This window comes from Eurytemora carolleeae, unplaced genomic scaffold (genome assembly GCF_000591075.1).
Source record: "Eurytemora carolleeae unplaced genomic scaffold, Eaff_2.0 scaffold311, whole genome shotgun sequence".
In the NCBI taxonomy this organism is placed as follows: domain Eukaryota; kingdom Metazoa; phylum Arthropoda; class Copepoda; order Calanoida; family Temoridae; genus Eurytemora; species Eurytemora carolleeae.
In genome coordinates this window covers 99,739-127,106 of record NW_019396293.1, presented here as the reverse complement: position 1 = coordinate 127,106, position 27,368 = coordinate 99,739, and the positions used below count along the sequence as shown (strand labels likewise).

Below are 27,368 nucleotides of genomic sequence, written 5' to 3'. Positions count from 1 at the left end.
AAACATTAATCAATCTAATATAATTTAGAATGCAGAAAATAAGTTAAACTAACTTCATTTTGACGAGAATTTTTTTAAAAATTTTCATGAAAAATTTGCTGAAATTAGTGAAAATTAAAAAATGGTGTATTTCCAGGATAAAAATCCGTACAATCCGTACAATTTGAAAAAAAATCCGTACAATCCGTTCAATCCGTACAATTTTAGGGTTAAAAAAAATCCGTATAATCCGTACATTTTGGCCACCCTGTAATAATTGATTGATTTATTGATCAATTCTTCCATCAAACAATGGACGTTGGTACTCTCCCTCCTAATACAATGATTAATTGATTGATTTTATTTATTTATGATTTCTTCCATCGAACATCAAAGAATGGAGGTTGGTACTCTCCCTTGTATTATAATGATTATTTGATTACTTTATTGATCAATTCTTCCATCGAAGAATGGAAGTTGGTACTCTCCCTCCTATTATAATGATTAATTGATCGATTTATTGATCAATTTTTCCATCAAAGAATGGAAGCTGGTAATTTTTTAAATTAAGCAAAATAATGCAATTCCGCGTCATTCTTTACAATTCAGCACAATTCAACGCAATTCGGCTTAATTCTTCAAAATTTCGCACAATTCTACGAAACAGAATTTTGTTTGGAAACTAGTTTTTAACAAACCTTAGCCTTCTTTCGATCAGGTTTTCAAACAGGTTGTAATCTGCTTCTTCAGCATCCATTCATGTGTTCTCCTAAACCCTGGTCAAACCAATCCATCAATCCATCAATCAAACAATGTATCAATGCATCACTCAGTTAAATCAAATAAGTAAAACCAATCAATCTAACAACTATTCTTTCAATCCATCTATTTACTAGTCTATAAATCAAACAATCAAAAATCAAAAATCAAACAATTAACAATCAACAATCAATCCATCAAACACCCATGATTCATCAACTCCTCAATTCTACAATCCTACCTACAATTCACCAAAAATTCTAAGGATCAATCTGACAATGGATAAATAAAACAACCTCTAGATCAAACAATCTATCAATGTGACCAAATTTAGACGCATAAGATAAAGGATTGGTTTCCTGATAGCTGGGAGTCTTTTATCTAATCGATCCTCTTTCACTGAGTTTGGTAGACGCCCCTCCAGTTCATCAGTAATTGAAGTATAGTCTCGGGTAGCAGCAAGATGCTTCCTGTTAAAGGTGTTAATTAATATAAACAAAGTCACCCATTTTCTTTCTTCTCGTACATCATGGAATTTACAAATTATTGATAAAGAATTTCAGAATCATTATGAACAAAGATTTTTTAGATTTATTACGTTCACCTGTTGTAAACCTTCAGATGATCTCTGTATCCTAACTTGAGGTTACAGATGAGTCAGACTTAGATCCCTGGACCTGGGATCCTCCGGCCTCACTTCTGCACTCAAGGATTTTAACTGTAGCATCTCGCCCTGGTGGAGCATCCTCTTGCATATTCTCTCTGGAAATGGCATTTTCCCCAACTAATGTCCTGTTGTCTGGTTTATAATCATCCTCACTACTCTCCTCTGAAATATCTGACCCAAGATCCCTTTTTAAAGACAATTTCCTTTCTCTTCTCCTTTAGGACTTCTCAATGGACCATTTAAGGTATTTGTCGGAACCTGAAGAACTTTCTTGAATTTTCCAGTCTGTTAACATTTGAAATTAGTCTTCTTGGGTTATTTTCTGGTGAGGCATCAAAAGGTGATGGAGATTTTAACCTTTTGGAACGATCAGTTCTGTTTTTCCACGATTTTCCTTCAAGTTCCATTGCAAGTTCTTGAACACCATGTGAGGACCGTTCACTTATTGATCTACTATAAAATTTTCTTCTGACACTTTGGACTGGCAAATTTTCAACCAACTTCTGTTCACTTTCACTGAAGTCTCCAGTGTGATTTGACATAAATCTATGAATGACAGCCAGCTGGCTGCCTGTTTTCTCACAAAGATCCTCTAGTTTCCTCAACCCTAAATCATTTGTTTGTAACAAGTTTAATAAATTTGTGACCCATTTTTTCAGTTCTTTTCATCAATTTAGCAATCTGATTTTTGAATTTTCCTGCTTAGATTATTCCACTTAGTACAAGTAATTTTCGACACACTCTTCTTCAAAATCATATAGCTTTCCAAGCACATATCGGTCAAGAAAAAGTTTCGAGGCCAGACTCAAGGTTCCCATGTGCACCTGTTGAATCATACCGATAGAACGAATCATAAACTTTAAAATCAAACCCTAACCTGTAATCCATCTTGGAGTAACGCGTTTGAATCCTAGGCTTATTCTCAGACTAGAGTATCATTTTCCACTCTGGAATAGTCGCATNGCAGGGCAGACCTCTATTCTCTGTTAAGTGGCAGGGCAGACCTCTATTCTCTGTTAAGTGGCAGGGCAGACCTCTATTCTCTGTTAAGTGGCAGGGCAGACCTCTATTCTCTGTTAAGTGGCAGGGCAGACCTCTATTCTCTGTTAAGTGGCAGGGCAGACCTCTATTCTCTGTTAAGTGGCAGGGCAGACCTCTATTCTCTGTTAAGTGGCAGGGCAGACCTCTATTCTCTGTTAAGTGGCAGGGCAGACCTCTATTCTCTGTTAAGTGGCAGGGCAGACCTCTATTCTCTGTTAAGTGGCAGGGCAGACCTCTATTCTCTGTTAAGTGGCAGGGCAGACCTCTATTCTCTGTTAAGTGGCAGGGCAGACCTCTATTCTCTGTTAAGTGGCAGGGCAGACCTCTATTCTCTGTTAAGTGGCAGGGCAGACCTCTATTCTCTGTTAAGTGGCAGGGCAGACCTCTATTCTCTGTTAAGTGGCAGGGCAGACCTCTATTCTCTGTTAAGTGGCAGGGCAGACCTCTATTCTCTGTTAAGTGGCAGGGCAGACCTCTATTCTCTGTTGAGTGGCAGAGCAGACATCTATTCTCTAAGTATTTTTAAAAAATTCAATATTCTATCCTTGTTCACTGATTTTAAATTGTCTAGACAAAATGTTAAAACTGAGACAAAATTACTGCAAAATTCAAGGAATACAATTTTTGATAAATACTGAAACATATTATTCATTTATCTGTTAGATTGTATCATGTCTGTTTATCGACATATGCAAAAGAACAACAAACCAATTCGATCAGAAAATCTTACCTCAGGACAAATATTTTTCAAAAAAGGTTTTATTTGGTTGGTCTGAGGAAACAGCTTGATTAAATAATTGTTTTGAACTATACAGAATGCTAATAATTTTTCAAGAGAAGATTTTGTAAAACAACTTATTTTTAAGGGGCCGGGTGCAAATTCGCCGTTGCACCCCCAATTTAAAAGGGGGTGCACCTACCCCTTTGCACCCCACCTTCGATACTGGCCTGGGGAAGACTTATATTAATAATATTGTTCCAATCTAACTTGCATATGCATAGTAATGTTCAGGCCTTACTCCTTTATCAAAATTGTAATAATGTTCCTAATTTATACATACACATTACTTACCTAGAAATTTCTCTTTGGTCTTAACTTGCTTTATGTTCCTATTATTGACTATTGTTCCAATTTCATGTACAGTATGAATGAAGTTTTTTGCACTATGCGCATATGTATGTTTGTATTTTTTGTTCCTTACTTAATAAACCTGTAGGATGTACCTTCTTACAATATGGAAGAAACTGCTACTTGGTTTAAAAAGAAGTCCCTCGTTAGGTATATTTAAAAAAAATTTATTTAAAATGTTATCTGACGCCTACATCTGAAAGTGCAATAAACTCTCTTGTTATTCTTGCAACAAATGAATATAGAACTTTGTAATTATGCTTAATCTTGAACTGTTAAACGTACTAAACTTAAAACTGAAAAATAAATTATTTTGTTATGCTGCACCTCGGTCTCTTTAAATCTAACAAGAAATCCCTGACTTATTGTAAACTTTCAGAACCTAGTAATATTCATAACATTGTAAACATTATAAATAATATTAATTAGGTGGGGATAACACCCAAAACAGCAAATAGGTAATCTCCACCTATAAATTTCTATCATTACATACATATCGTAAACAATATAAAAATAGTTGCAGATTTTTTGCGTGCAACATTATAACTTGCATGTGTATTTTTAGCAATAAACTATATCTTATCTTATCTACCTTCATGTGTTCATCATTATTTCATGTTTTACTATTTACGTTCCTAGTTCTTAATTTTTGTTCCTAATTTATAATTCTTTAATTTTTGTTCCTAACTTGTAACCTTTTTAATGTTTCTATTTTTTTTCCTATTCCTAACACCGTTTGCACTAATTAAGGGAAATGTGGAAAAAGGGTAAAATTTTAGAAAAAGTGAGCCGAATTCCGCTATAATTTATAAAATAATTCTCCACGTGCTCAACAAATCTGTGCATTTCAGTTTGATTAAACAATTAAGTGTAGTGCGAATGAACGTTAGTCCGATCAATCATTAGTGCAAACAATATTTCACCCTTAGGCTCCTTCCGAGCTCATTTTTCTGAAAAAAAGGAAAACATCAGGTATTTCTATAATTGTATCCAAGAGCTGGGTTGAACAAAACGCCAAAGTAATAATTTTAAAACGCTCTTTCTGTTGAAACAGCGGAGTTTTCTAAAATATTTAAAATTCACAGGCGTCAACCAAAACCAGGTTAAATTCCATTTTACAGATATTTGGCGGTTGTCAGTAGATTAATGAGAATACTAAACATCAGTGATGCTGAGCAGCTCGGCGGAGGCGGTGAGGCTTTGACCTGAGCGGAAGGAGCAGGAGCGGCGGGTCTACCGCAGATCGTCTTCTTGATCGAGTCATCGATTTTTCTTAATTTTCACAACTTCACTAATAAAAGAGTCCAGTTAAGATTTCATCTGATATATTTGTATTGACAAGGTTTCAATATTAAACAAAACATTAAGCCCTCAAAACCCCTGGTAATCAAGTTCAAATCAGGGTTAAAGAGGCAAGAATATAAAAACCGCTCATGCTTCAGCAAAATTCACCAAATGGTCAAAACCGGAATGATACTTTTTTAAATACTCAATTTTATCCAATAAGGAAATTTGTAGTTTACTTTTTGCATTAAAACTGGCCGTGGTAAAATTTTGACCATTTTTTGGCAAGTTATAAAAATTATAATTAATAATTACTCAATATTAACGATTTCATTCCACACTGGGGTTTTAACTGTCATAAAATTATAATATAAACGCACAGTACAGTTACGCATTTAAACATTAAACAAACTTCTCACCAAGGATGTAAGGCAAGGAAAGTCATTTCAGAAGTGTACACATCTTTAGTACTGCAGTGTACTGTCTCTGGGCGCTAATGTAAACACAAGACGGAAGTCGAAGCCTGACATGGGATCCATCATTCACATAAAAAATCAATGAAATATTCTGGTCATAGGAAATTATTATGTGAATTATCAAAATTATTAAAATGTAATGCTTTTAACCTCCTCGGATACTAAACGAACACTGATGCATCTATTCTTGTTTACAAATTCCGCCCAGAGAGAACTGGGTTCAATATGTTCGCAGAGTATACACGACCGCAATTGACTTTCCTTGCCTTACATTCTTGCTTCTCACAATGTGATAATTAAATTGTTAATTCTAATCAAGTTATCTATTAAATAACGCAACAATTAATTCACGATACTAAATACGGAAGAAATTCATTCTAAAATCATGGAATTATTTTAATAGTTAATAACCTAGGGTTTAATAAGTAATCAAGTAATATAAGTTTAGTCTGGGGATGGTGGGAAGGATCTGTCGATGTTATTTCAAGTGAGCCTACATTTAAAGAGGAGCTACCATGTCCGATTCACATTGATACCCTTCTTCATTTGATGAATGGTGTAGAAGATATCGTTTTTTTTCTAGCTTCAAAATAGTTAAATTTTTCTGTAGCAGAAATCGTCATTTTTATAGAGATACTTAAAAGTAATTAATTTTTAAAGTAAAAAACATGGATGTCTCATTCGATTCGTTCTTGATTATACACACGGTACAAAAGAGAATCGAACATACCCTTCTGTAAATGGCGGGTCACTTAAAATTACGTCTACAGTCACTTTAAAGGTTCACTAAAACAAAAATCTAATATAACAACTAAAGAGGGGCGCGCGTGTGAGGTGGGAGGAGGGTGTCACTAATTAGCTTGAAAGAGATGATATTTTTTTAATTGAAAAAAACGTATTTTTAGGAGTTTAAACTATGTGCGTACATGGACAAGAAATGTTAATATAAATAAGCGTACGCTTGGTTTATCTAAATATGCGTACGCTGACGGAAACTGGATGCATTAGAATGAGAGTTATTGATGGATTGCTGTGATGATGATGAATTATTTTGGTCTTCACCGTATCCAACTTCTCGACTGCTCTCCGCAATATTCATTGCACTAAAAATAAACTTGACGTTATTGCTTTGATGACATAGAACACAGTGGGATCCATAAAAATGCGGAAGAGAAAGACGACTGTTATATATACAGTGGTAGGCGATTATATTAATACTATTCGCTTTCAATTTTGATTTGTATAAGCTGTTAAACAGCATGGATTGAAATCAAGAAAAAAAGAGGTTCTCTTTGATTACTTGTAAACATTTAATTCGGAAAAAACTTGTCAAGAGTCAAAACTTATAAAATCGTATTCATTGTATTGATATAATCGCATACTACTGTAACATTAGTAAGTTCAAGGTTAAAGGAAAAAAATTGTATTTAAATATGAAAACATAAAAAATGTCGACACAGAGAATGTAGTGTTCTATGCTATAATCATCATTCTGAAAAGACCCATAAATATGGACGTTAAAAACTATTCAGGGGTATTCACAGTTTTAAGAAATAATATTTGATGCTATGGGAAACAATTGACCCTTCTTGTTTCTTTTCTGCCCAAAAGTTCAATCTAGTTTCCAAAATTCAGCGAATAAAACCCAAAAAAAACAATGTCTGAGAAAAAAATAATTTTCAGAAAGGGGAAGATGTAATATATATACCAGTTCTACATAAAAATACAAACCTAAAACCGAGCCTGGCACTCTCCTCGTCGAACTGATCCACCTCCCTCGCCTGCCGGTCATGTAACAGCCTGATTCTCTCCCCTCGCTCTTGAAGGAACTGACTACTCTCCTCTTCCATCTTTTGTCCCAGTAGAGCTCGTCGAACGCTAACCCGTTCCTCCAGCTCGCGCCGCTCACGCGACCGCTGACCTTCAGCTGCCATTCTAGAAAAACAGAATCTGTCAACCAAACCCTAGCTTAATGACTATAGGCGCACTTAAGACACCTCAACCTTATTATCCCCTCAGTTACTTAGACTAGTCCTTCCTCCCTAGTCCCACGCCTACATAGTATTATCCTCCCTTCCTAGTCCCTCGCCTACATAGTATTATCCTCCCTCCCAAGTCCCTCGCCTACATAGAATTATCCTCCCTCCCTAGTCCCTCGCCTACATAGAATTATCCTCCCTCCCTAGTCCCTCGCCTACATAGAATTTTCCTCCCTCCCTAGTCCCTCACCTAAATAGAACTATCCTCTCTCCCTAGTCCCTCGCCTACATAGAATTATCCTCCCTCCCTAGTCCAGGGTTCCTCCCAGAGCAAATTTGGGTCAGTTTACCTGACCCAACAGACCTGCCACTTTCAGATTTGAAAACTTTAGGCAAAAATCTGCCAATTTAGGGAAAAAATTGCCAATTTAGAGAACTAATCTGCCAATTTTGGGGAAAAGCTACCAATTAACGCATAAAATATGCCACAAACATAATCTTTATGCATGAGATCTGCCACAAAAATTATGAATGAGCTTCAAATCTGCCACAAACATAATCTTTATGCATGAGATCTGCCACAAAAATTATGAATGAGCTTTAAATCTGCTAAAAATTATGAATGAGCTTTATATCTGCCACAAACATGATCTTAATGCACGAGATCTGCCACAAAAATTTTTAATAAGCTTTAAATCTACCACAACCATAATCTTAATGCATGAAATATGCCACAAAAATTATGAATGAGCTTTAAATCTGCCACAAACGGATGTGTAGTTTAGGGGATTTGACGTAGGTCAGAAGTTGAGTATAGCGGATGTGCGTAGGTCGAAAGATACGCCATCAGTTCTGCTAAGGGTGAACGCGCAAAAAGTGTAAATCTGAGGCCTTTTTTGTTATTGGTTAAAATTATCGGTCTGTAATTGGTTAAATTAAGCGTCATTTTAAAAAGCTAATCGGTGCACATACATGACTTTACAAAAAATTTTGAACAATAAAATATAAAAAACCCTTAAGTTTCATGAAAAACAGTTATGAAAATCTTATGGGAGGGACCTGGTTATTGACCATTTTACAGCACCAAAACACTCTATTCTACTACAAAAATCCAAAAAAATTCTCTGCGCCCCTCTTGCAACCCCCCACCGCAGAAAACTTTTTCGAAGTTTTCGCGGGCTGTGTATAAATTCTGCTACTTTTTTATTGTAATTGGTTAAATTAGGCGTCACACAAATTTTTACAGCACCAAAACGCTCTATTCTACTACCAAAATCCCAAATTTTTCTCTGCAGAGCCCCTTGCGACCCCCCGTCGCAGAAAACTTCTTTGAAGTTTTCGCGGGCTTTGTGTAAATTCTGTCACTTTTGCTTTTATCCTGACCTGCCACAAAAAACCTGGGAGGAACCCTACCCTAGTCCCTCGCCTTAATAGTATTATCCTCCCTCCCTATTCCTCGCCTTCACAGAATTATCATCCCTCTCTAGTCCCTCGCCTTAATAGTATTATCCTCCCTCCCTAGTCCCTCTCCCTCCCTATTCCTCGCCTTCACAGAATTATCATCCCTCTCTAGTCCCTCGCCTTAATAGTATTATCCTCCCTCCCTAGTCCCTCACCTTTATAGAATTATCCTCTCTCGCTCACCCACGTAGATTACCCTCCCTCCATAGTCCCTCGCCTTCATAGAATTACCCTCCCTCCCTCAGCTACGTACATAACCCTCCCTCCCTCAACTACCTAGATTATCCTCACTCCCTCGTCTACCTAGCATTACCATCCCACCCTCGCCTGCCTAGAAGTACCCTTCCTCCATCGCCTACTTAGATTACCCTCCCTCCCTCGCCTACCTAGATTTGCTTTGATAAGCTGTGAGTATTTCCAGTTCTCTCTGTAATCTCTCCCCTAGCTGTGTAGCTTCCATTTCCTGGGACTCGTCCAGGCGGATCTTAACAAACAGCCCGGTCAACGTGGTCAAACAACCAGTCCGGTCAACGTGGTCAAACAAACAGTTTTTTACAATGGATTGTTCACCAATTTCAACAAAGTATTCTACAAATAAATTTTAAATATTATCTGAGTTCGTTTCCCTTCTTTCCATCTGACGGCCCATTAAAAAAATCTTTTATGTTTGTTCATAACTAAAATCTACTGAAAAACCTTAAACTTCGTTCTGATGTTAGTAATGAGATTATTGACTAACAAGCAGGTGTTTAAAGCACCTAGTTGGTATTTGACTCAGACTTCTTAGTGAAGAAGGTTTAAAAAACATTGAAAAATGAGGAAAAAGATATTTTTTCCATATTTTTATATTTTACTTAAAATAAACAAAAATTATGCCCATATGCAAAATTTCATTCAGATTCCTCAAAAAAATTAAGACAGGAGTCCAAAATGTATTCAAATGGGAAATCTGTACCCTCCCCTTTTACTACAGAGATTTGGTCCATCATTATCGCCGAATTTAAAAATTAATTGACAGTTATTCCTTACATATATATTCTGAAAAATGTTAATGTGTAAATAAGGCAGACCACATTTTGGAAAAAGCAGAACAAGGGATATTTTATGATTTTCGTTTCATCAATTATATTTGTAAAATTAAATCGTCAAGTCGTCTGATTAATAGTAAATTAATTCTCTTTGATAGTGCCCAAGTTTTTCATATTTACTTCCGCCGTTCGCTTGGTCTTAAATCATGACTTCAGATGTAGTGTCCGGCGTGGTCGTATTTATATTTTTAATCGAAGAGGTTTATTATACAGATATCAAGTGCATGTAAATGTAAAAAGATGATTTAAAAATAATCCATCTTTTTCCAGTGAGGATCCAAGATCCGGATCCGCATAAAAATTGAATGGATATGAAGCACCGAGTTAATGAAGTACTTACAGATTGTTTCTGCAGCATCTCTGCAATAGTTTGTTCATACTGTTCTCCCAACAGCGCCATCTTCCTTCTCTGTTCTTCCTTTAACTTCTTCAGAACAATCTTCTGATCTTCTTTAGCAGTAGTCTGCAGTACCTAGAGTACATTCAGTGTAAATACAAAACCTTAGCAGTTACTAGAGTACATACAGTAAACAGTACACAACCTTAATAGTAGTTTTCAGTACCTAGAGTACATTAATTATGTACACAATTTTAGTAGAAGTCGGCAGAACCTAGAGTACATAAAGTATACAGTACACAACCTTAGCAGTAGTATGCAATACCCAGAGAACATTTAGTATACAGTATACAGTATACAGTAACCACCTTAGTAGTAGTCTGCAGTACTTATAGTACATTTAGTATACGGTACATAACCCTCCCGGTAGTATGCAGTACCTAGAGTACATTCAGTGTACAGTAAACAACCTTAGTAGTAGTATGCAGTACCTAAAGTACAATTAGGATACAGTACACATCCTAAGCAGTAGAATGCAGTACCTAGAGTACATTTAGTTTATAGTCCATAACCTTTGCAGTAGTCTGCAATACCTAGAGTACATACAGTACACAACCTTTTGCAGGGGCGTATACAGGAATATGTCCTGGGGCTGAAACTTCCATACCCCCCCCCCCTTCCTCACCCCGTCACCATTAAACGTGTCATAAGCCTCTTACCTGAATTTTTAAGGCCTTATATTGCCGAGTTTGAATTTTACACGTATCTCGGAATTGTTTTCTAATAAGGATTTCTTTTTGCTTTAAGCTCTTGGGTTGCTGTTTGATCTCCATGGCGTGTTTTTTCTTCAATTCTCGTTTTGATCTCTGTATGTATTCATCCTGGAATGGCAAATTATAATTTTTTCAATAATCTTTTCTTTAGAAAAATAAAGAAAATGTTAAGAATTTCTATATTCCAAATTCAGAAAATAAGCCAAAAAACAAAATTCCAAAGCTAAAAGGAAAATCACTTAATTTTTAGTTCTTGTTAACAAAAAAAATACTACATACTATTATTTTTTAAAAGTACCTTTATAAATCGTCGCTGGATTTATCGTTATAACACGTTATCGGCCCATTTAAACGAAATAAAAAACGTATGCGCAACTATTACCTGGTTAGTTAGTTCTGTTTGATGTTGTTTTGTGAGTTGACCTTCACGCAGTCCGTGTACACTTCTCTGCTGACGGGTTTCAAGCTCCTGAATATAATTAGGTTTAGTCCGTGTACACTTCTCTGCTGACGGGTTTTAAGCTGCTAAATTAAAGTAGGATTAGTCCGTGTACACTTCTTTGCTGACGGGTTTTAAGCTCCTAAATATAATTAGGTTTAGTCCGTGTACACTTCTTTGTTGACGGGTTTTAAGCTCCAAAATATAATTAGGTTTAGTCCGTGTACACTTCTTTGTTGACGGGTTTTAAGCTCCTAAATATAATTAGGTTTAGTCCGTGTACACTTCTTTGTTGACGGGTTTTAAGCTCCTAAATATAATTAGGATTAGTCCGTGTACACTTCTTTGATGAGGGTTTCAAGCTCCTAAATATAATTAGGATTAGTCCGGGTACACTTCTTTTCTGACGGGTTTTAAGCTCCTAAATATAATTAGGTTTAGTCCGTGTGCACTTCTTTGATGAGGGTTTCAAGCTCCTAAATATAATTAGGTTTAGTCCATGTACACTTCTTTGATGAGGGTTTCAAGCTCCTAAATTTAATTAGGATTAGTCCGTGTACACTTCTTTGCTGACGGGTTTTAAGCTCCTAAATATAATAATGTCACAACTCTTGAAATACATTTCCCAACTCTTGATAAAATCTCCCACCTTTAAATATATCTTCCAACCTTAAATAAATCTCCAATAAATCTCTTGAAATGTATCTCCCAACTCTTGAAATATATTCCTCAACCCTTAAAATATATCTCTCAACCCGTCCAAATATATCTCTCAACCCTTGAAATATCCTTTAATATACCTGTGTCATCTCATGATGCCTGAGAAGCATTGAATGTGCAGATTCAAGCTGGGCTTGTCTCTTTTTCAACTCCTAAATTAATTAATATAAGATAAGGGCTTTAAATTTGCTTCAATTATCATTTACTCTTAAACAATATTTTAAAAACATACCCCCCCCACACCCGATTTTAGGTATGTGTATGCTTTTAAAAAAAAATTTATTAGCTGAATTGGGGAATATAAAAGATGTCTATGGTGGAATAAATTAATTCTAATCGAAAAATATCGAGTTTGAGTAAAAACTAAAAAAATGTCTATTGATGTCCCAACTTTTCATTTCCCCCCCCCCCCTTAGCTGAGCATCATAAATCATTCCCCCAGGGGGGGGGGAATAATTCTTGAAAATTTACCCTTCTACCTCCATAGATATGGGAAAAAAAAAAATTTTTTTTTTTGGTAAAAAGTATCAAAAAGGATGAAAAAAAACTTGCCAGTTTCAGTCCAATGTACCCCCCTCCCCCCCTTGGATCATCGCAAATCATCCCCCGACCCCCGTGCAGGGTTACCTCTCTGAGTAGATCTTGTTCTAGATCATGATAGATGATTAACCGTCTCCGTCTGAATTTCCGTATTTCATAATCTAAATGATCCTTCTGACTCCGCTGCAATCGAGCAGATTCTACTGCATCCAGTTCCTTGAAGTTCTCTTTGTGCTGCAACAAAGCTGAAAAATAAATATCATAAGAAAACTGAAAAATCCTCGAAAATGTTTGATTGATGGAGAACGATGAAAAAATAGCGACTGAAATTAACGGTTAATGTAGCTGAAATTGTTACTAGGATAGAGAGAAGCGCGTTAAAAGCCTTGTATTGTGTTTGTATATTTGGCTTGTTAGTTGATTTGTCTGTTAGTTTGTATTCAGTAAACGTCAAAAAAAAAGTGTAAGAGCATGGTTAAGTACAGCATCTATGAATTACAATAATAAAATAAAATGTTTCATAAAATAAAAATTAAATATTAATTACCTTGATTTCTCTGACTCTTTGGTGTTTCCTGGTTCTCCATTTCTCTCTTCCATCGATCCTTCTTTAGCTTATACTCAGCTTTCATTTTCACTTCAAAACTCTTTCTCTCAGTATCATGATTGGTTGACACCTCCTTGATCAGTTTCTTCTCTGTGTTGATGTTCATCTTCAACCTCTTCCCCAGCTCCTCCTGCAACAACAACAGCGTCACTGGTCAGGGACGGGAGGTAACGTGGTGGGAACAAAGTTTATAAGGACTGTAAGCGTAATTTCAAGTGACCCTAAATGCGAAGATGACAATGCCCGATTTACAACGGTACCCTTGAAACCTTAATCTGATGAAGATTCAGAAATTTTTCAATCTCGAAAAGTTTTTTATTTCTGTGAGTTTCTCCATTGCTTCTAATTAACAAGAAATGCGCAAGTCACTTTCACAGAGAAACCGCAATTGAAAAGAAACAGTTTAAAGAAACAAAAGCATGGATACCTAATTCATACATTGTCAGAATAAGCTTTCAAGGGTACTGTTGTAAATAAGGCATTGTGATTTTTGCTTGGAGGGCAAATTGAAATTGCGCTTATAGTCCCTTTAATAAATCTCTTCATGATCTTGTCTATCCGAAAATTTGAAATTTACAATTCAACAATAATATGAGACAAAAAACCCATTTTGACTGAATACAAAGAAATGAATTATTTTAATATAAATAATAAATTCTGAAGAAAACGAATGTGTACTGAAAAAACTGGAAAAAATAAAAACTCAACGAATATAGGAGATGAACAATTTTATAGCGTCTCCTTTGAATTTTTGAATAAAACAGATTTTTCACATTTTCAAAATTTTCCATGCTGTAATAATCCTACCTGATGTTTCAGCTGAAGCTTCTCAAGTTCTTTACTAAACTGGGTCAGCAGAGTCTCATACTCCCTAGAAAATAAAGATGTCAATAATTCAACATTTTTTTAAATCAAAATCTACAAAGTAGTAATCACTTTCTGTCTGTTTCTTTGATTTACGTCCAAACTTGATCGGGGTATTATGTAGAACCACTGAAATATTATTTGATTTAAGAGTTTGAGTTGAGCACGTTGACTTTTAAGATGATCTTAATCCAAGAACAAGATTATCTAAATACAAGAACAAGATTATCTAAATACAAGAACAAGATTATCTAAATCCAAGAACAAGATTATCTAAATCCAAGAACAAGATTATTTAAATTCAAGAATAAGATTATTTAAATTCTAAATCCAAGAACAAGATTATATAAATCCAAGAACAGGATTATCTAAATCCACGATCACTCTGGAATTATAAGCCTAAAATAAGCGTTAAAAGCCAGTTAATGTCACAAAAGCCAGTTAATGTCACAAAAGCCAGTTAATGTCACAAAAGCCAGTTAATGTCACAAAAGCCAGTTAATGTCACAAAAGCCACCAAGAGAATAAAACCTTACTAATGTTCAACACAGCATAGGCGAAACTGAGGGAGATTTTTTTTTTTTGGGGGGGGGACATTTTACACTGGGGGGGGGGGGACATTTTACACATTTTACTCAAAGGGTTTCCGATTGTGTTCGTCCAATTTCTAGTATCTATCTATCTACCTGTCTAACTGTTGCTTATGTTTCTCCATCTCTTGTCTACACTGTTCTTCAAGTTTCAAGAGTGAGGCCTGAAATAATCGGTTTTAAATACAACAAAATGACATTCTAAAAATGGGTTAAAGTAAAGCAAAATCAGATTTTTAAAAATAAGGTCACCGATTAAAAACTGTGTTTTTAATCTGAAAATTTGATACGTGAGTTTAACTGTAAACAACATGGGAGTTTTCATCACTTTTACTTTACTTCTTGGATTTTTTAAACATAAAATATGGAACTGAGCCAACCGCCCATATCGGGGGTTTGTGCATGAAGACCTAAAAAAAAATAATGCGACCAATTTTTCTTCTTAAAAATTTCACCGTTTAATTCAAATTTTTTTTGGAAATTTTATGTTGAATTCCCGGTGGGCGGTTGACTGATTTCTACAAAAAAATTATAAATCAATCGTGCTGAGTTTTACCTCATCCAAAAAATAGGACACTAGATGCCGTCTTCTCAAGATTTCTGTGTGTTTCGTTCACAATAACCATGAGGAAACAGCCCAAAGGAGTTACACGTAGTCGGCGTAGAACAGTCTCTCTCTCTGTCTTTTTTCTACGCCGACAAGTATCTCCTTTAGGCTACTGCCTCAGGGTTATTGTGAATGTAACACACAGGAATCTTGACATCTAGTGTCCTATCTGTTATTCTAATTAATCTATGGTTAACCTGATGATCGCTGCGTAAACGCATGTATCCTACCTGATGACGATTGTATCCTGTCTGATGATCTCTACGTAGATGCCTGTATCCTACCGATGATCTCTGCGTAGATACCTATATCCTACCTGATGATCTCTGCGTAGATGCCTGTATCCTGCCTGATGAGATCTCTACGTAGACGCCTGTATCCTGCCTGATGATCTCTACGTAGACGCCTGTATCCTACCGATGATCTCTGCGTAGACGCCTGTATCCTACCTGATGATCTCTGCGTAGAAGTATGTATCCTAACTGATTATCTCTGCGTAGACGCATTTATCCTACCTGATGATCTCTACTTAGACGATTGTATCCTACCTGATGATCTCTGCGTAGACGCTTGTATCCTGACATCTGCTCATGCATCTCCTCCTGATCAAACAATTAATCAATTTCAAAACTAATCAATCAAAAAATCCATTCTACACAAATCAAATTGAATTAACCTCCTCTCTATAACAAATGGAAATTACAATATTTTTGACAAAATAAAATAAATTAAAAACTTCTTAAAGATTCTCATACAATTTTACGGATTCCATTACAATGATTATTACTAAATCTGAAAGATTCTGTCGATTTTAGCAGATTTCTTTCTTTCTTATAACGATAATTAACGAGAAATAACACTACCTGTAGATGTTCCTTTTGTTGGCGCTGAACGATGGAAGTTGTTCGGATTGTTGCGAAGTTTTTAGGATCAATCGTACCTTCATCGTAGCTAGGCGACACGGTCAGCTTACGAGGATTCAACTAGAAAATCAAAAAGATAATTTTATAAAATATAAAAATAATAATAATTAAAAAAGGGGACAGTCGCTATTCAGTACTCACTATTATCAATTTGAATTCATGTGTGAGTTCACTTTGTCAATTTTTAAGCAATCTAAATGAAATTTTGCATTTGTGCATAATTTGATTTTGATATAAATAAAAAGGAACCCCCCCCCACATTCACTTTTCCGTGTTTAAAACCATTTTTACTTAAACAAGATTCAAATGCAAGCTAGGAGTTAAATACAAGTATTAATATCAGTACAAAGTTTATTAATATTATCAACATTTTCTGAATAAAAAATTTGAAAAGGATTTTGTCTAAAAAAGTTAAGATACCTGATTAGGTGATGGTTTGCTCCTGGCTGTATGGGAGTTATGGATAGCGTACTGTAGAGGAGAATGATTATGCCCTGCCCCGCCCTCGGCCCCACCCACTGGTAAACTGTTTGTTGAAGAACCAGCAGAGCTTGTAATTCCTAAATTTCAATTATTAGTTCAAAAGCAAAAAAAAAAAGGAAAAAAATTCAAAAAAATATTTCCTCGTTTATTCTTTCATAATAATTAAAAGTTCTGCCACTGAATTAACTTCAACTTTGGGAAAATATAAATGTATTATAGGGAGTGTTTGCGAAAAATGAAAGGGGGTATAGGCTTAATGCGATAAAAAAGCGCTTTTGATCGCTACTAATATAACTTTTATCTGTTGCGTCCATAAGGAGAAAATTGTTAAAAACGACTTACACCGAAGAACGCAGCGTCCATACAAATATTTCACAATATTTTTGATTTAAAAAAAAAAAAATTTTCGCTGGCGCTCGATTTTCGAACATTTCTGGAAAATATAAAAATGTCGTCTTTACTTTCAAAAATCCTCGAAACAGGAATAAATGTTTTCAAAAGTAACTCTCAGATCATGAAAAATACAAAATATTATGAAATATCAAGTATTTACGAATGCGTTGATAATTAATCGATGACTATTGTTTGTAATATCTGAATGATTTGTTTGGAATTAAATTGATTTGTTTACGATCCGAGTTGAATGTTGCATCTTTCAAGTTTCTGAACTTGTATGGACACTACGTTCTTCGGTATTAGTCGTTTTTAACAATTTTCTCCTTATACACGCAACAGATAGAAGTAATATTTGTAGCAATCAAAAGCGCTTTTTTATCGCATTAAGCCTATACCAGTTGACAGATAACAGCAACACACCAGACAAATTTGAACAATAGGCCCGTCGGAATTCTGGTGGGGGATATTTATTCTCCCCGTACAATTCTTTCCCGGTTGGCCGCAAATACACACAACAGAGTAACCCCCGTCTCAAGAAAATCGATAACAAAAGCTTTATTCATGTAAAACTAATTAGATATGTTTTAATATGCTTAAGATATTTGTTGTGTACATGTCAGAAAATTACTTTAAACTCTAGTTATTCGAATTAATGTATAAACTATTTTGCATATGATAAATTTGCACCCTGATCTCTAATCGTTCTCCTTAAATCTATATAATTTAAATATTTTGTTATAATAACTAAAATTAGGTGGAAAAAAATAATCAAAACAGCCAAGAGCTATTTTCCACCTAATTGCTTTATACTTGTACTGTTAATATAATCATCAATTTTGTGATTGTAAACTCTATCTGTATACAGATACATTTATTTTAGCAATAAACTTTATCTTATCTTATCTTATCTTACCACCTTTCATTTTTCTCGAACACTCCCTTTAAGTAATTAAAAGAAGGTGGCGAAAGAAATTATGACCTTACTTTTTTACTTCGTAACAAGAATATAAATTTTATCAATCAATATTCTTCATTTTAACATTCATCAAAAAAAAATCATTTAAAAAAAAATCATTAAAAAAATTCAGCTCCGCGCAAACTCTCTGAACTTGTTTGTTCTGTTTTACAATGTACTAAAGGAGAAAATGTTAAGAAATGAGATGAAGATGGGCACGAAGAGCCATAAAATCCTAGTACATTTTCTCTCAGAATTAATTGTAAAAGACAAAAAAAATCGCAGATTTAAAACAAAAATTTCAAAATTTTAATTTTTGAAAATTCGATCATCCATAGACCTTCCATGGGGTCACGTTAGGTCCCACAAAAAAATTGTGCCCGATTGGTTCAGCCGTTTTTACGTTTATTGGATACAACCGGACAGACTTGAGCAGACAGACAAGCAAAGTAGACTAGGCTTTTAGGGTGCGTCACGCCCATCTTATATTTTAATTGTGGACATGTTCTCTTTTTTTAAATACATTGTAAAATAAAGAAATCGCGGATTTAATAAAAAATTCGTGGATTTTCAAAATTTTGTTAGTGGCAATTTTTTTTAAATTAGATCATCCACAAACAAACAAACAGACTGACAGACAAGTTAAGTATATATATAGATAAAAGGTTTGCTTACCTTGTGATTGTAAACTATGCTCACTAGTTATACTATTTGATTTACTAGATCCTTCAGCTTCTCCATCCTTAACAAATCAATCAATCAATCAATCAATCAATCAATCAATCAATCAGTCAGTCAGTCTAAAAAATCGAAATGGTTTTCGGTGTAACTTGTGTTAGACAATAACCAATGAAAGCTCGCTTAGTTTTTATGAGTCACATCACATCACATCACATCACATCACATCACATCACATCACATCACATCACATCACATCACATCACATCACATCACATCACATCACATCACATCACATCACATCACATCACATCACATCACATCACCACATCAAGTTGCCACATCATATCACCACATCCGATCCGATCCGATCCGATCCGATCCGATCCGATCCGATCCGATCCAATCCAATCCAATCCAATCCAATCCAATCCAATCCAAATCTTTAGGGACTACCTACATACCGTTTCAAAACTAAAGTGACTTAATCAGCATTGAGACGTGGATATGGTTGTATAACGCTGAATATGCGAATCTAATACGTCCCATTATTATTATTATTAAAGGACAACCCATCATTCAATGAAATAACAATTGATTTTAGATCTACTATTGTAGTCAGCCCTAGAAATAATCATCGGTCTGTAGACGGGTGAATACTATACATATACATCCTAGCTCTAATTTGGATTAAGAAACTAGTAAGTTTAGGATCAAAAGACTCAGGCAGAGAAACTTTTTAACAGTTGATAACACCTTCAGGTCAAAAGTACCTAAAATGATCATAAAATAAGGGTCGGCGCTCCTAGCCGCCGAAACGTATCCATGGGCTGACCATTAAAAAGTAACCCAATTACCTCATCAAAATCAAAAACATCAAAGAATTGCCACAACTGAGTTTTTCAACTGTTAATAAATCAACCATTATTACAGTTATTTACAAAAGTAAGGACATTTTAGAATCAGGAAAGAAGCAAACAGAAAACAAAACATTTTTAAAAAAGTGTATGCTATGAAGGTGCAAGTGCGAATCAATAAACTCGATGATTTTGGCCTAAATTTGCGAATAATAATAATAATTTGTGAAATTTAAAAACATTAAGAAAAACAATGATTTCATCTTTTAACCAATGGCTTGACATTTCCTTAATGATGTAAAACACCACTCTCAGTCAACAACTTAAGATTGACGAAAATTTTAAGAAATAAAATCAAAAAGTTAAAAATGGCCAAAAATCACATTTTTTTTCTGGCAGCAGGCCCCAAAAACATATTTTAGATTCTTCTTCGTTGTATATCTATATATTTCTATTCCAAAATATAATAGCACCTCTTAAACAATTTTACAGCCCCCCCCCCACCTCCCATTACTCGGATTGCCCCTGACCTGTATGCTAGAAATATCATCTTCAATATCCTGTCCCGCGTTGCTCTCTGTCTCTATCATCTCCGCCATAAGGATCTTCTTCATCTTTCTGTAGTTCAAGTTGTCCAAGTCCCTCACCGCGTTCTTCGTCCTGGCGATCAGGTCTATCAGGACGGACCGGGCTTGAACGTGAGCAACAAATTGATGCTGAAATAAAAAATATCTTAATGTTAACACAGTGCTTAGGAAGCAAGTGAACAAAATAACGACAAAAACATTGAAAAAACGTAAGCATCAAATCAAATAAAATAAGTTGAATTATGTAAATTAATGAAATTATACTTAGATAAATCATATTTAAAATGTTTGAACGTACAGTGCTAAAATTCCAAGCGTCAAAATAGCGACCAAAACATAAAGAAAAAATTGTTTTAAAAGTTTCAAATCAAAACTCATTTAAACTTTTCTTTTCACTGAATTAGATAAATCAACGAATTAAAAATTAGAAATAGAAAAAATATAATGAATGTTTACACAGTGCTTAGATTTTAAAGGACAAAATAGCGAACATAACATTAAAAAAAACTTTTAGATCTAAAAATAAATTAAATATAATCTCATTTAAACTTTCCTAATAACTGAATTGGGTAAACGAACGAATTGATGCTTAAACATAGAAAAAATATTTTTAAGTTTACACAGTGCTTAGATTTCAAAGGGCAAAATAGCGACCAAAAATTTTAAAAAAATTAGATCTAAAAAAAACGTTTAACATATCTCATCTAAACTTTCCCTAATTACAAGTAATTCTTTGATTAATTAATTTAAAATTAAGCCTAGTTTACGTTTAATTGTTTGTTAATTTTAGGGTGGGGCACTTTATAGTATTTTACTGTTGACAACAGAAAAATTAAACGTAAACTAGGCTTAATTTTTTTATTAACTGAAACAGTGTTTTTCAGAAATACACCGGGGGGGGGGACTGGAATTATTTATGGTGAATTGGGAAGAAAAAAAGGAAAATTGTGACATCAAAAGGCAAGTTTTTTCATTCTTATTAATACTTTTTACTCAATTCAAATTTATTGGGGGAAATAAATACTTTTTTGAAAGGGGTGATTGCTTGAATTCGGATCCATTACTCTCTGTCTCTGAATCCAGATCCGTGACTTGTAACGAATCTTAGTGGCAAAAAAGCAACCGAAACATTGAAAAAAATTTCTCAAATATAACATTTAGGCAATAAAAACAAAGCAAATGCCATTAAATCTACCCTAATTAAGTGAGAAAAAAATGGGGAAAAATATGCACACCATCTCTAAATTTACTGTGGGAAATAATTGTTTTTGATTTTGTATAAAGAACAAAAACGGACCTGAGTCAGTCTTTCTGAAGTAGGTCGTTCCAATGGATTCTTCTCCAGGCAAGCGTCGACAAAATGTTTGAAAACGTCCGACCAGGCCGGGTCAGATAAACTGGGGGGCTCGTTCTGCGCTATATGGTAGAGGGCGGACATAGCGTTCATGTTGAAGTAGGGAGGTTTTCTCTCCGCTAGTTCTATACACGTGATTCCTAGAGACCAGACGTCAACCTTGCCATCATACTGCCCTTCATCCATAGCCAGGATTACCTTAACATTAATATTAGTTAAAGTTTGGTGTTCATGATGAACCAAATCTCATAGAGTAAATAGTTCATTTTGAAAATATATTTTTGTTAAATTTCACAAATTCCTAAAATTGTGAAGAACAATTTCATTTTTGTATAAAGATAGAAAATTTTTATATTATTTCACAAGAGTTTCATGTACGAATCAAACGATATCAGCCCTAAATCACAAAACACAGTAGCTTTTGTGAAATCCTTGAATTTGAGCTTTTATTCTATGCTTTATAAAGGTCGTCTTTTACGCAAACCAGCTTTATGTAAAGCATTTACAAAAAAAAATCAATTGAATGAATTAATATTACAAATTTGTCGATTAAACGATTATTAAAACTATTGCGGAGTCTACTATGAAGAGATATATTTTGATTTTTGGTTAATTAAGCCATGAAAGGTAAAAAGCAAGCAGAAGGGTAACGCAGGGCCTGGATGGCAATTCTGCAAATCTGGAGAATCGGAGTTACTTTAAGCGAGGCTCATGGCGCGTCTGCACCCCCTCCCTCCCGCAAGAAGCTCCGCTCCATCTTTAAATATTATACCAGAGCCGAAAAAAAAAATATCGTATAACAAAACTCCAGAGTTTTCTTTTTGTGGTCTTAACGTTTGTGTAGATTTACATTAAGAAATAGAAAATAAAAATAACAAGCCGTTTAAAAGCATTTGCCTTAACAAAAAATTGAGATACCTACAGTGGTAAGCGATTAAATAAATACTAAGAAGACGACTTTCGATTTAAATTTTGATTCTTATCAAGCTTTTTAACAGCATGGATACACAGAACAAAAGAAACAAAGAGAAGCTCTCGATTAAAAAAGCTTTTCATTGATTACTTGTGAACTTGTAATTCGAAAAAAGCTTGTCAATACTTAAAGTCGTCTTCATTGTATTGATATAATCGCCTACCATTGTACAAAATTGCCTCACCCCATTCGTTTAAATAAAAATTAAAGTAAGAATATTCACTGTCAAGTCAAAACTTGTGTTGTTATGTTTATTATTGTTATTATTGTTTTTGTCCGTTCCCTTATTTCGGTATTTTCAGGACAAAGTAAATTAACAAACGATTTGGATTTCGAGTAGTACATGCGTATTTTGGTGTTAAAGCTTGAAGATAATCTAATATGATTTGGGACGCTCCGTATACTACAATTTAGAAGATTAAGTACTAATATGAACTCTGTCTACATTAAACCAGGTCATGCATATTTCTTTATGATTTCCTGATTTATTGACAAAATAAGAATTTTCAAAACAAAATTTCGTGTTTTAAAGCTAAAACTTAACAAACCATTCAGAGTTCAGGACAATTTTTGATAATTTATCGTTTATACAACAGTTCAGACTTGGGTTTTAGGAGCTAAGGATTTTTGGTTGATATTTTGCCCCTTGGATCCGGGGATCCCCATATTTTGATGGATCCGGATCTATGAGGTCAAAATATTGCAGATCCATCGAATCCGGATCCTAACCACTGTTTATCATCTGCTTTGATTTTTCTCTTTCGTTTGATATGCATCAAGCCATAGTTGAAATATTTTCTATTTGTGGAGGTCATTAGAGGTCATTAGAGGTCATTAGAGGTCATTAAAGTTCAATTTGATTTTATTATAGGAATTTCGAACCCTAATTAGGCGTGCATCCAAAAAATTGGAAGATTTGAACCAAAAATGAAGGCAGGGCCCCCCCCCCCTACATCAAATGTGCCAACTCCACCATCCCCTTTTGCAAATAAGTAAGTATGAAATCAATTGAAAAAAAAACCCGATAAATCAATCAATATTTGTAAGTAAATTAATTACTTAATCAATCAAACCAATTCAAAATAATGATATCATCGTCTTACCTATGTATCCTTCCCTGATGATGAAGATAATGAAGACCATTTATACAACCTGAAATCAACATTATTTAGTTTTCTGCGAGTACATAGGAAATCATCTAAAACTGAACATAATTTAAACCCCATAGCCGGTCAATGAGCAACCCAGATTTGACCGATGACCCCAAACAACCAATCCATTCTGGTTCATACTCGAACACACTCCGATCGTCGTAACACCCCCTAAAGACCATCCCCGGAGTCAGAACGTTAAAAATTAACGCGGTCATCATCTTAAAAAAACGCACCCAGCTCATCACGTGACAACAAAGTGCTCCTCGGTCATCACATGACAAAAGCAGGGTGACCAAAACTTTTTGGAACAAATCCGTACAAAAATCCGAACATTTTCAGAAGAAATCCGAACAATCCAGAGAACTAGAGAACTAGAGAGCTAGAAAGCTAGAGAACTAGAGAACTAGAGAACTAGAGAACTAGAGAACTAGAGAACTATAGAACTATAGAACTATAGAACTATAGAACTATAGAACTATAGAACTATAGAACTATAGAACTAGAGAACCAGAGAACCAGAGAACCAGAGAACTAGAGAACTAGATACTAGAGAACTAGAAAACTAGAGAACTAGAGAACTAGAGAACCAGAGAATCAGAAAACCAGAGAACCAGAGAACTAGAGAACTATATAAAAGAGAACTAGAGAACCAGAGAATAAGAAAACCTCAGAACCAGAGAACTAGAGAACTAGAGAACTAGAGAACTAGAGAACCAGAAAACCAGAGAACCAGAGAACCAGAGAACCAGAGAACCAGAGAACCAGAGAACCAGAGAACCAGAGAACCAGAGAGCTAGAGAACTAAAGAGCGTTGATTCTAATTTTTAAAACTGTTTAGATCGATGTGAAAATTAGGCCATTTAACAAACAAACGATTAAATTATAATTAGAAAGAGTGGAGTGTAGATTTAGGATCTAATATAATTAAAATTAGCGTGGTACAGGGTTTGCACACTCAATTAAAAGAAAGTTAATATTAAACTAAAAATGAAAAGATTTACAGATAAACGGAAGAAACCTGAGAGGATGTTCACAGATCTGATAAAGAGACCTCAGACAGATAGATAAACAAACAGACAGATAGATAGACAGAGAAATAGACAGAGAAACATAGATAAACAGAGAGAAAGATAGGACATATTAACAGATAGATAAAACGATAGATAAACTGACATGCAGATAGATATACAAATGGATAGACAGATAGCTAGACTTATAGCTAGACATATAGCTAGACATATAGCTAGACAGATAGCTAGAAAGATAGCTAGACAGATAGCTTAACAGTTCGCTAGACAGATGGATAGACAGATAGCTAGACAGATAGATAGAAAGATAGCTAGACAGATAGCTAGACAGATAGCTAGACAGATAGATAGACAGATAGCTAGACAGATAGATAGACAGTTAGCTAGACAGATAGCTAGACAGATAGATAAACATATCTCAAATGAACACTTCTGGAACATATTCTCAAATTAACACTTCTGGGATCTTGAAAATTATGAATGAATTTTTATTGTCAATTGAAACATTAATCAATCTAATATTATTAAGAATGAAGAAATAAGTAAAACTAACTTCATTTTGACGAGAATTTTTTTTTGTATTTTTCATGAAAAATATTTTGCATGAAAAATTTGCTGAACTGAGTGAAAATTAAAAAAAAACCCGGTGTATTTCCAGGATAAAAATCCGTACAATTTGAAAAAAATCCGTACAATCCGTACAATTATAGGGTTACAAAATAAAAAATCCGTACAATCCGTACATTTTGGCCACCCTGCAAAAGTGCACCCCGGACATCATAAAACAACCAAATACCCCCGGTCATCACGTGACCACCAAGTGCTCCCTGGACATAGCATAAGAACCAAATTCCCCCCCGGTCATCACAACCACCAAGTGCTCCCCGGACATCACGTGACCTCCGCCGCGCCGGTCAAACCGAACTGACCTGAGCAAATGGCAGATATTTCTTCCTCTAGAAGAGGTTCCTTATGAACTTCAATAATATCTGATGTAGACCCGAGACAGTATTCCATAACAAGCTAAACAAAATACATCAATATATGAAAAAGGTCTGAAAAGACCCCCAACTCGAGATATCGATACTCCCCCCCCATATCCATACAGATCATGAATTTCACAGAAGAAAAAAAATTTTCGTTTTGTCTTTTTGCATCCCAAAGTGGTGAACATAAATTTTTATTTAAAAAATAAGGATAAAAATTTTTACCCAGACGGTTTGTTCCTTGAGGTAGCAGCCGTGGTATTTGATACAGTTAGGATGTTTCAGCCGTGTTAGGAACCTAAAATATAAAAGTTAGGATGTTTCAGTAGTGTTAGGAACCTAAAATATAAATTTAGGATGTTTCAGCAGTGTTAGGAACCTAAAATATAAAAGTTAGGATGTTTCAGCCGTGTTAGGAACCTAAAATATAACAGTTAGGATGTTTCAGCCATGTTAAGAACCTAAAAGATAACAGTTACGAAGTTTTAGCAGCGAAGAACCTAAAATATGTTAGTTGGGATGTTTTAACCATGTTAGGAACCTAAAATATAACAGTTATGATGCTTAGCCGTGTTAGGAACCTAAAATATAAGTTATGATGTTCAGCCGTGTTATGAACCTAAAATATAACAGTTAGGATGTTTAGCCGTGTTAGGAACCTAAAATATAACAGTTATGATGCTTTTAGCCGTGTTAGAAACCTAAAATATAAGTTATGATGTTTAGCCGTGATATAAACTTAAAATATATTAGTTTAGATGATTCAGCCGTGTTGGAAACCCAAAATATAACCGCTAGGATGTTTAGCCGTGTTTGGAACCTAAAATATAACAGTTATGATGCTTTTAGCCGTGTTAGGAACCTAGAGTATAATAGATAGGATAGGATGTTTCAGTCGTGTTAGGAACTTAACAGTTAGGACGTTTTAGTCGAGTTAGGAACCTTAAATATAATAGTTTAGATGCTACAGCCGTGTTAGGGACAAAAAAACAGTTAGGATGTTTTAGAAGTGTTAGGAACCTAAAATATATTAGTTAGGAATTATCTGTGTAAAGAACCAAAAAATAAGATAGAACGTTCATTCCTGAAAAGTTCAACCTGAAAAAAAAAATTACAAAATGTTCATTTTTGAGAGGAGGGGATGGGGGGGGGGTGGCTCAAAAGGATCGTTTACAGATTTTGAATCATTAAAATCAGTAGCTTTAATTAAATAGCCGCAGATTATTTCAAAATAAATAAAATTGACAACGTGTCTACATTTCAGAGGATTAAAAACTTGTATAATAAATAACTGAATATCTGCTTAATTTAAAACGGGTGAATTATGCAGAAAAAGGGGGGGGGGGAATTAGACTTCAAACGTTTAGTTTTTTTTCATTCAATAGTTTATATTTAAACCGTTTATTTTACCAAATCAGCGAAATTAAAAAATTTAAAAATGTAAATTTGCTTTCTCGTGAAAAGTGAACTTTTAAGAATTATTGATTCAAGTTTTAGTTACTTTATCATCGGGATTGTATTAACTTATTCTATTGTTTCAACAAACAATAGTTTTCATCAAATTCCTCAAATATTTTATCAATCAATCACCAATTCACAGGGGTTTTCTTGACACCCCCCCCCAACTAGAGAACTAGAGAACTAGAGAACTAGA

The 27,368-nt window shown here is 34.7% G+C and overlaps 2 protein-coding genes and 2 long non-coding RNA genes across 5 annotated transcripts in view; all 4 read right to left on the bottom strand.

Moving 5' to 3' along the window:
- The window catches only part of LOC111700343 (uncharacterized), a 1,862-nt gene extending 1,104 nt beyond the window's left edge, over positions 1-758 (bottom strand). For both annotated transcript variants that reach the window (XR_002764969.1, XR_002764970.1), the window contains exon 1: positions 678-758. This is a non-coding gene — a long non-coding RNA (uncharacterized LOC111700343). The remainder of the gene's footprint in view (positions 1-677) is intronic.
- A 340-nt stretch (positions 759-1,098) lies between these two features.
- On the bottom strand, positions 1,099-2,367 carry LOC111700341 (uncharacterized). The gene is made up of 3 exons (XR_002764968.1): positions 2,283-2,367; positions 1,343-2,229; positions 1,099-1,208 (listed from the first exon to the last, which is right to left on the bottom strand). It is a non-coding gene; the product is annotated as an uncharacterized LOC111700341 (long non-coding RNA).
- Positions 2,368-6,397: 4,030 nt separating this feature from the next.
- LOC111700338 (serine/threonine-protein kinase Tao) lies at positions 6,398-21,789 on the bottom strand (the record flags this gene model as incomplete). The annotated part of the gene is given in 17 exon segments (XM_023471218.1): positions 6,398-6,438; positions 7,067-7,270; positions 9,162-9,259; positions 10,204-10,335; positions 10,920-11,081; positions 11,356-11,442; positions 12,213-12,284; positions 12,760-12,917; positions 13,220-13,409; positions 14,087-14,150; positions 14,830-14,897; positions 15,889-15,942; positions 16,204-16,323; positions 16,684-16,823; positions 18,773-18,839; positions 20,163-20,348; positions 21,517-21,789. Coding segments are annotated over 17 exon segments (2,086 nt in total), but the record flags the coding sequence as incomplete, so codon positions are not given.
- A 1,806-nt stretch (positions 21,790-23,595) lies between these two features.
- Positions 23,596-27,368, bottom strand: part of LOC111700340 (serine/threonine-protein kinase Tao) — a 5,677-nt gene continuing 1,904 nt past the window's right edge. Inside the window, exons 4-6 of the mRNA XM_023471220.1 lie at positions 25,940-26,012; positions 25,658-25,751; positions 23,596-23,698 (exon numbers count right to left, since the gene is read on the bottom strand). Coding sequence (XP_023326988.1) covers positions 23,646-23,698; positions 25,658-25,751; positions 25,940-26,012 — 220 coding nt within the window. The 3' untranslated portion in view covers positions 23,596-23,645. The remainder of the gene's footprint in view (positions 23,699-25,657; positions 25,752-25,939; positions 26,013-27,368) is intronic.